The sequence below is a fragment of the Echiichthys vipera genome (genome assembly GCF_963691815.1).
Source record: "Echiichthys vipera genome assembly, contig: SCAFFOLD_61, whole genome shotgun sequence".
Lineage (NCBI taxonomy): Eukaryota > Metazoa > Chordata > Actinopteri > Perciformes > Trachinidae > Echiichthys > Echiichthys vipera.
In genome coordinates this window covers 90,001-100,000 of record NW_028154820.1, presented here as the reverse complement: position 1 = coordinate 100,000, position 10,000 = coordinate 90,001, and the positions used below count along the sequence as shown (strand labels likewise).

The window sequence follows — 10,000 nt, the reverse complement described above, 5'->3', positions numbered from 1 at the left end:
TGTCTCTGCCCCAGGGCCCGGGGGACCATGTCTCTGCCCCAGGGCCCGGGGGACCATGTCTCCGCGGGTCCTGGTCTCACCTTCTCGGAGGACTGGGCCGTCCCGAAGAAGATGGGGACGAATGCGAGCCAGATGATGCAGGTGGTGTACATGGTGAATCCGATCGGCTTCGCCTCGTTAAACGTCTCGGGAACGCCGCGACTCTTCACGGCGTACACCGTACACGTTACCTAGCAACAAGGAGGAAACCCGTTACCTGGCAACCTGTGATTCTTAAGTGAGTAAATTTATTCTACTTCCTGTTTGGTGCAGATCCGTGATTAAAGGCGTTTCCTGTTTCTGTCTGAAGGTTTGTTTACGCTTCGAACGTTGTTGTTGTGACGTCGTTACCATGAGAACGATGCTGTAGCTCAGGCAGCAGATGATCGACAGGTCCGACATGTCGCACTTCAGGATGCCTCGAGCCAGGTCCGGGTTCGGGGGGCGGAGCTCCTCGTAGTCAATGATGGTGTGAGGGGGGACGACGGCGAACCACACAAACACGCCGAGGACCTGGAACACACACACACACACACACACACACACACAGATAAACCTGAATCTGAGACCAGCTGCTGGAACAGACGGCGGCGGTCAGACGGCGGCGCTCTCACCTGGACGGAGATGAGGATGGAGGTGATGATGAGCTGGGAGGCGGGGCTGATGAACTTGGGCGGGGTCACCGACCTCTTGCCTTGTTCGAAGATGCGGTAGATGCGGTTGGTTTTGGTGAGCATGGCCGAGTAGGTGATCGCCATGCCGAGGCCCAGCAGGAGGCGCCGGAACGCACACGCCACCACACCGGGCTCTGCGATCATCAGGAAGGTGATCAGGTAGATCAGGAAGATGCCTGCAGAGAGGGCGAGTGTCAGTGCTGCTGACCTGTCTGTGGTTCTGTCGGTGCTGCTGACCTGTCTGTGGTTCTGTCTGTGGTTCTGTCGGTGGTTCTGTCTGTGGTTCTGTCTGTGGTTCTGTCGGTGGTTCTGACATGTCTGTGGTTTTGTCTGTGCTGCTGACATGTCTGTGGTTTTGTCTGTGGTTCTGTCGGTGGTTCTGTCTGTGGTTCTGTCTGTAGTTCTGTCTGTGGTTCTGTCGGGGGTTATGTCTGTGGTTCTGTCTGTAGTTCTGTCTGTGGTTCTGTCGGTAGTTCTGTCTGTGGTTCTGTCGGTGGTTCTGTCTGTGGTTCTGTCTGTGGTGCTGACCTGTCTGTGGTTCTGTCAGTGCTGCTGACATGTCTGTGGTTTTGTCTGTGGTTCTGTCGGTGGTTCTGTCTGTGGTTCTGTCGGTGGTTCTGTCGGTGGTTCTGTCGGTGGTTCTGTCTGTGGTTCTGTCGGTGGTTCTGTCTGTGGTTCTGTCGGTGGTTCTGTCTGTGGTTCTGTCTGTAGTTCTGTCGGTGGTTCTGTCTGTGGTTCTGTCTGTAGTTCTGTCTGTGGTTCTGTCGGTGGTTCTGTCTGTGGTTCTGTCGGTGGTTCTGTCTGTGGTTCTGTCGGTAGTTCTGTCTGTGGTTCTGTCGGTGGTTCTGTCTGTGCTGCTGACCTGTCGGTGGTTCTGTCTGTGGTTATGTCGTTGATTCTGTCTGTGGTTCTGTCGTTGGTTCTGTCTGTGGTTCTGTCTGTGGTTCTGTCGGTAGTTCTGTCGGTGTTTCTGTCTGTGGTTCTGTCGGTAGTTCTGTCAGTGTTTCTGTCTGTGGTTCTGTCTGTGGTTATGTCGTTGGTTCTGTCTGTGGTTCTGTCGGTAGTTCTGTCTGTGGTTCTGTCGGTGGTTCTGTCTGTGGTTCTGTCGGTGGTTCTGTCGGTGGTTCTGTCTGTGGTGCTGACCTGTCTGTGGTTCTGTCAGTGCTGCTGACATGTCTGTGGTTTTGTCTGTGGTTCTGTCGGTGGTTCTGTCTGTGGTTCTGTCGGTGGTTCTGTCGGTGGTTCTGTCGGTGGTTCTGTCGGTGGTTCTGTCTGTGGTTCTGTCTGTGGTTCTGTCGGTGGTTCTGTCTGTGGTTCTGTCGGTGGTTCTGTCTGTGGTTCTGTCTGTAGTTCTGTCTGTAGTTCTGTCGGTGGTTCTGTCTGTGGTTCTGTCTGTAGTTCTGTCTGTGGTTCTGTCGGTGGTTCTGTCTGTGGTTCTGTCGGTGGTTCTGTCTGTGGTTCTGTCGGTAGTTCTGTCTGTGGTTCTGTCGGTGGTTCTGTCTGTGCTGCTGACCTGTCGGTGGTTCTGTCTGTGGTTATGTCGTTGATTCTGTCTGTGGTTCTGTCGTTGGTTCTGTCTGTGGTTCTGTCTGTGGTTCTGTCGGTAGTTCTGTCGGTGTTTCTGTCTGTGGTTCTGTCGGTAGTTCTGTCAGTGTTTCTGTCTGTGGTTCTGTCTGTGGTTATGTCGTTGGTTCTGTCTGTAGCTCTGTCTGTGTTTCTGTCTGTGTTTCTGTCTGTGGTTATGTCGTTGGTTCTGTCTGTAGTTCTGTCGGTGTTTCTGTCTGTGGTTCTGTCTGTGGTTCTGTCTGTGGTTCTGTCGGTAGTTCTGTCTGTGGTTCTGTCGGTGGTTCTGTCTGTGGTTCTGTCTGTGGTTCTGTCGATAGTTCTGTCTGTGGTTCTGTCGGTAGTTCTGTCTGTGGTTCTGTCGGTGGTTCTGTCGGTAGTTCTGTCTGTGGTTCTGTCGGTAGTTCTGTCTGTGGTTCTGTCGGTGGCTCTGTCTGTCGGTGGTTCTGTCTGTGGTTCTGTCTGTGGTTCTGTCTGTGGTTCTGTCTGTGGTTATGTCGTTGGTTCTGTCTGTGGTTCTGTCGGTGGTTCTGTCAGTGGTTCTGTCTGTGGTTCTGTCGGTGGTTCTGTCGGTGGTTCTGTCGGTGGTTCTGTCGGTAGTTCTGTCGGTGGTTCTGTCTGTAGGTCTGTCGGTGGTTCTGACGGTGGTTCTGTCGGTGGTTCTGTCGGTGGTTCTGTCGGTGGTTCTGTCTGTGGTTCTGTCGGTGGTTCTGTCGGTGGTTCTGTCTGTGGTTCTGTCTGTAGTTCTGTCGGTGGTTCTGTCTGTAGTTCTGTCTATGGTTCTGTCTGTAGTTCTGTCTGTGGTTCTGTCGGTGGTTCTGTCGGTGGTTCTGTCTGTAGTTCTGTCGGTGGTTCTGTCTGTGGTTCTGTCTGTAGTTCTGTCGGTGGTTCTGTCTGTAGTTCTGTCGGTGGTTCTGACTGTGGTTCTGTCTGTGGTTCTGTCGGTGGTTCTGTCGGTGGTTCTGTCTGTGGTTCTGTCTGTAGTTCTGTCGGTGGTTCTGTCTGTAGTTCTGTCGGTGGTTCTGACGGTGGTTCTGTCGGTGGTTCTGTCGGTGGTTCTGTCTGTAGTTCTGTCGGTAGTTCTCTCTGTAGTTCTGTCGGTGGTTCTGACGGTGGTTCTGTCGGTGGTTCTGTCGGTGGTTCTGTCTGTAGTTCTGTCGGTGGTTCTGTCGGTGGTTCTGTCGGTGCTGCTCACCTGTCAGTAGCACGTAGCTCAGCTCGCGTCCTGACGCCCTGACGATGGGCGTGTCGTTGAAGCGGATGAAGGTGGTCACCACGGCGCTGGTTGCTAGGATACCGAGCGTGGCGAGGGAGGCGGGCACCAGCGCCCACGGAGAGTTCCACTCCAGTTTGATGATGGGAGTCGGACGACAGGCGGTTCTGTTCGGGGCCGGGCGCATGTCTGACGGACACGTCTCACAGGTGAACTCGTCCACCTGGTACTGGTACCCATCACAGAGCTGCAGACAGGTGAGAGAGAGAGACAGACAGGTGAGAGAGTGAGACAGGTGAGAGAGAGACAGACAGGTGAGAGAGTGAGACAGGTGAGAGAGTGAGACAGGTGAGAGAGAGACAGACAGGTGAGAGAGTGAGACAGGTCAGAGAGAGACAGACAAGAGAGAGAGAGACAGACAGGTGAGAGAGTGAGACAGACAGGTGAGAGAGAGAGACAGACAGGTGAGAGAGTGAGACAGGTGAGAGAGAGACAGACAGGTGAGAGAGTGAGACAGGTCAGAGAGAGACAGACAAGAGAGAGAGTGAGACAGGTGAGAGAGTGAGACAGGTGAGAGAGTGAGACAGGTGAGAGAGAGACAGACAGGTGAGAGAGTGAGACAGGTGAGAGAGTGAGACAGGTGAGAGAGTGAAACAGGTGAGAGAGAGACAGACAGGTGAGAGAGAGACAGACAGGTGAGAGAGTGAGACAGACAGGTGAGAGAGTGAGACAGGTCATAGAGAGACAGACAAGAGAGAGAGTGAGACAGGTGAGAGAGTGAGACAGGTGAGAGTGAGACAGGTGAGAGAGAGACAGACAGGTGAGAGAGTGAGACAGGTCAGAGAGAGTGAGACAGGTGAGAGAGTGAGACAGGTGAGAGAGTGAGACAGGTGAGAGAGACAGACAGGTGAGAGAGTGAGACAGGTGAGAGAGAGACAGACAGGTGAGAGAGTGAGACAGGTCAGAGAGAGACAGACAGGTGAGAGAGTGAGACAGGTGAGAGAGAGACAGACAGGTGAGAGAGTGAGACAGGTGAGAGAGTGAGACAGGTCAGAGAGAGACAGACAGGTGAGAGAGTGAGACAGGTCAGAGAGTGAGACAGGTCAGAGAGATACAGACATGTGAGAGAGTGAGACAGGTCAGAGAGACAGACAGGTGAGAGAGTGAGACAGGTCAGAGAGAGACAGACAGGTGAGAGAGAGACAGACAGGTGAGAGAGTGAGACAGGTGAGAGAGTGAGACAGACAGGTGAGAGAGAGACAGACAGGTGAGAGAGAGATAGACAGGTGAGAGAGTGAGACAGGTGAGAGAGGGACAGACAGGTGAGAGAGAGACAGACAGGTGAGAGAGAGACAGACAGGGGAGAGAGTGAGACAGGTCAGAGAGAGACAGACAAGAGAGAGAGTGAGACAGGTGAGAGAGTGAGACAGGTGAGAGAGGGACAAACAGGTGAGAGAGTGAGACAGGTCAGAGAGAGACAGACAAGAGAGAGAGTGAGACAGGTGAGAGAGTGAGACAGGTGAGAGAGTGAGACAGGTGAGAGAGAGACAGACAGGTGAGAGAGTGAGACAGGTCAGAGAGAGTGAGACAGGTGAGAGAGTGAGACAGGTGAGAGAGTGAGACAGGTGAGAGAGAGACAGACAGGTGAGAGAGTGAGACAGGTGAGAGAGTGAGACAGGTCAGAGAGAGACAGACAGGTGAGAGAGTGAGACAGGTGAGAGAGAGACAGAGAGGTGAGAGAGTGAGACAGGTCAGAGAGAGACAGACAGGTGAGAGAGTGAGACAGGTGAGAGAGAGACAGACAGGTGAGAGAGTGAGACAGGTGAGAGAGTGAGACAGGTCAGAGAGAGACAGACAGGTGAGAGAGTGAGACAGGTCAGAGAGTGAGACAGGTCAGAGAGAGACAGACATGTGAGAGAGTGAGACAGGTCAGAGAGACAGACAGGTGAGAGAGTGAGACAGGTGAGAGAGTGAGACAGGTGAGAGAGTGAGACAGGTCTGAGAGACAGACAGGTCAGAGAGTGAGACAGGTCAGAGAGAGACAGACAGTTAGTGTCCTCACTGAGCAGAGGGTGCTGCTGGGAGCCCCTTCACTCTGCAGTTAGTGTCCTCACTGAGCAGAGGGGGCTGCTGGGAGCCCCTTCACTCTACAGTTAGTGTCCTCACTGAGCAGAGGGGGGCTGCTGGGAGCCCCTTCACTCTGCAGTTAGTGTCCTCACTGAGCAGAGGGGGCTGCTGGGAGCCCCTTCACTCTGCAGTTAGTGTCCTCACTGAGCAGAGGGGGCTGCTGGGAGCCCCTTCACTCTACAGTTAGTGTCCTCACTGAGCAGAGGGGGCTGCTGGGAGCCCCTTCACTCTACAGTTAGTGTCCTCACTGAGCAGAGGGTGCTGCTGGGAGCCCCTTCACTCTACAGTTAGTGTCCTCACTGAGCAGAGGGGGCTGCTGGGAGCCCCTTCACTCTGCAGTTAGTGTCCTCACTGAGCAGAGGGGGCTGCTGGGAGCCCCTTCCCCGTCCCAAAACACTCCCAGGAGCCACTTTCTCACTACATTCAGAGACTTTTCACAGCTTCTTAGAACTGGATTTAGAAACAGAGCCTAGAGCAGTTTAGCTCCTTATTCAGAGCATCAGGGGAAAGGGAGACATCTGTGCTGGGCCTCATTCAGTCCCATGCATGTGGCTGTGGTTCTGGTCCTGGTCCTGGTCCTGGATCCTAACTCTGTGCTGGGCCTCATTCAGTCCCATGCATGTGGCTGTGGTTCTGGTCCTGGTCCTGGTCCTGGTCCTGGTCCTGGATCCTAACTCTGTGCTGGGCCTCATTCAGTCCCATGCATGTGGCTGTGGTTCTGGTCCTGGTCCTGGTCCTGGTCCTGGATCCTAACTCTGGGCTGGGCCTCATTCAGTCCCATGCATGTGGCTCAGAGTCCAGTTCAGTAAACAGTCTCTGGGAGACCAGGACCACCACAGACCTCTGCACCAGCGTGAGGGGACGGTTCCCAGAGAGGACATAGATGTTTCCAAACAGTATTGATATTTATATATTTATATGTATTTATATATATTTATATTATATATAAATATATATAAATATATATATATGGGGGGGGGGGGGGGGGGGGGGTACGTACCTCGCAGTGCCAGCAGCAGGAAACTCCTTTCACCATCTTCTTTCTTTCTCCTGGTTCACACGGAAAACTGCAGATGGACTCAGGGACGGACCTCTGTCCCCCAGACCACTGCATCTCCTCCAGCTGAGAGACAGACAGGTGAGAGACAGACAGGTGAGGAGAGACCACTGCATCTCCTCCAACTGAGAGACAGACAGGTGAGAGACAGACAGGTGAGAGACAGACCACTGCATCTCCTCCAGCTGAGAGACAGACAGGTGAGAGACAGACAGGTGAGAGACAGACAGGTGAGAGACAGACAGGTGAGAGAGAGACAGGTGAGGAGAGACCACTGCATCTCCTCCAGCTGAGAGACAGACAGGTGAGAGACAGACAGGTGAGAGACAGACAGGTGAGAGACAGACAGGTGAGGAGAGACCACTGCATCTCCTCCAGCTGAGAGACAGACAGGTGAGAGACAGACAGGTGAGAGACAGACAGGTGAGGAGAGACCACTGCATCTCCTCCAGCTGAGAGACAGACAGGTGAGAGACAGACAGGTGAGGAGAGACCACTGCATCTCCTCCAGCTGAGAGACAGACAGGTGAGAGACAGACAGGTGAGAGACAGACAGGTGAGAGACAGACAGGTGAGAGACAGACCACTGCATCTCCTCCAGCTGAGAGACAGACAGGTGAGAGACAGACAGGTGAGAGACAGACAGGTGAGAGACAGACAGGAGAGAGACAGACAGGTGAGGAGAGACCACTGCATCTCCTCCAGCTGAGAGACAGACAGGTGAGAGACAGACAGGAGAGAGACAGACAGGAGAGAGACAGACAGGTGAGAGACAGACAGGTGAGAGACAGACAGGAGAGAGACAGACAGGTGAGAGAGAGACAGGTGAGAGACAGACAGGAGAGAGACAGACAGGAGAGAGACAGACAGGTTCAGCTGCTCACGTTCAGTCTCAGGTTATTGGTCCACTGGCCGATCACATGGTACCCCGGGCTGCTGTGATTGGTCATCTGGAACTGGAAGATGTCGTAACGACCCGGAGCGTCGCCGTTCTCATTGAACAGCACGCTCGTCCCTGCACTTCCTGTCAACAGACGGCAACTTCAGAGACGGGCAACTTCAGACACAGACGGGCAACTTCAGACAAACGGGCAACTTCAGACACGGACGGCAACTTCAGACACAGACGGGCAACTTCAGACACAGACGGGCAACTTCAGACACAGACGGGCAACTTCAGACACAGACGGGCAACTTCAGAGACGGGCAACTTCAGACACAGACGGGCAACTTCAGACACAGACGGGCAACTTCAGACACGGACGGCAACTTCAGACACAGACGGGCAACTTCAGACACAGACGGGCAACTTCAGACACAGACGGGCAACTTCAGACACAGACGGGCAACTTCAGACACAGACGGGCAACTTCAGACACAGACGGGCAACTTCAGACACAGATGGGCAACTTCAGACACAGACGGGCAACTTCAGACACAGACGGGCAACTTCAGAGACAGACGGGCAACTTCAGACACAGACGGGCAACTTCAGACACAGACGGGCAACTTCAGAGACGGGCAACTTCAGACACAGACGGGCAACTTCAGACACAGACGGGTAACTTCAGAGACGGGCAACTTCAGACACAGACGGGCAACTTCAGACAGACGGGCAACTTCAGAGACGGGCAACTTCAGACACAGACGGGCAACTTCAGACAGACGGGCAACTTCAGACACAGACGGGCAACTTCAGACACAGACGGGCAACTTCAGATACGGGCAACTTCAGACAGACGGGCAACTTCAGACACAGACGGGCAACTTCAGAGACGGGCAACTTCAGACAGACGGGCAACTTCAGACACAGACGGCCAACTTTAGAGACAGACAGCAACTTCAGAGACGGGCAACTTCAGACACAGACGGGCAACTTCAGAGACAGACAGCAACTTCAGGGACAGACGGCAACTTCAGAGACGGGCAACTTCAGACACAGTCGGGCATTTTCAGAGACGGCCAACTTCAGACAGACGGGCAACTTCAGAGATGGACAACTTCAGAGACAGACAGGCAACTTCAGAGACAGATGGGCAACTTCAGACTGACGGGCAACTTCAGACACAGACGGTCAACTTCAGACACAGATGGGCAAATTCAGAGACAGACGGGCAACTTCAGACACAGACGGGCAACTTCAGACACAGACGGGCAACTTCAGAGACGGGCAACTTCATACACAGACGGGCAACTTCAGACACAGATGGGCAACTTCAGAGATGGGCAACTTCAGACAGACAGGTAACTTCAGACACAGACGGGCAACTTCAGACACAGATGGGCAACTTCAGAGACAGACAGCAACTTCAGAGACAGGCAACTTAAGACACAGACGGGCAACTTCAGACACAGACGGCAACTTCAGACACAGACGGCAACTTCAGACACAGAGAGGCAAATTCAGAGACGGGCAACTTCAGAGACAGACTAGCAACTTCAGACACAGGCAACTTCAGAGACGGGCAACTTCAGACGGATGGGCAACTTCAGACAGACGGGCAACTTCAGAGACGGGCAACTTCAGACACAGATGGGCAATTTCAGAGAGACAGGCAACTTCAGAGACAGACGGGCAACTTCAGACAGACAGGCAACTTCAGAGACAGACGGGCAACTTCAGACACAGACGGGCAACTTCAGAGACGGGCAACTTCAGACGGACGGGCAACTTCAGACACAGACGGGCAACTTCAGAGACAGACAGCAACTTCAGACACAGACGGGCAACTTCAGACACAGACGGGCAACTTCAGAGACGGGCAACTTCAGACACAGACGGGCAACTTCAGAGACAGGCAACTTCAGAGACAGATGGGCAACTTCAGACACAGATGGGCAACTTCAGAGATGGGCAACTTCAGAGACAGGCGGGCAACTTCAGAGACAGATGGGCAACTTCAGACGGACAGGCAACTTCAGACACAGACGGGCAACTTCAGACACAGATGGGCAACTTCAGAGACGGGCAACTAAAGACACAGACGGGCAACTTCAGACACAGACGGCAACTTCAGACACAGACGGCAACTTCAGACACAGAGAGGCAAATTCAGAGACGGGCAACTTCAGAGACAGACTAGCAACTTCAGACACAGGCAACTTCAGAGACGGGCAACTTCAGACGGATGGGCAACTTCAGACACAGACAGGCAACTTCAGACACAGACGGGCAACTTCAGACAGACGGGCAACTTCAGAGACGGGCAACTTCAGACACAGATGGGCAATTTCAGAGAGACGGGCAACTTCAGAGACAGACGGGCAACTTCATACACAGACGGGCAACTTCAGGCAGATGGGCAACTTCAGACAGACAGGCAACTT

General features: G+C 53.6%; 1 protein-coding gene across 1 annotated transcript in view; it reads right to left on the bottom strand.

The window, feature by feature from the left end:
• grm6a (glutamate receptor, metabotropic 6a) overlaps window positions 1-10,000 on the bottom strand; it is a gene marked incomplete at both ends in the record, with an annotated part of 31,982 nt that overhangs the window by 2,350 nt on the left and 19,632 nt on the right. The window contains 6 exons of the mRNA XM_083940922.1: window positions 81-230; window positions 391-552; window positions 654-889; window positions 3,472-3,736; window positions 6,617-6,739; window positions 7,558-7,697. Of these exons, the coding sequence (XP_083797048.1) occupies window positions 81-230; window positions 391-552; window positions 654-889; window positions 3,472-3,736; window positions 6,617-6,739; window positions 7,558-7,697 (1,076 nt within the window). The remainder of the gene's footprint in view (window positions 1-80; window positions 231-390; window positions 553-653; window positions 890-3,471; window positions 3,737-6,616; window positions 6,740-7,557; window positions 7,698-10,000) is intronic.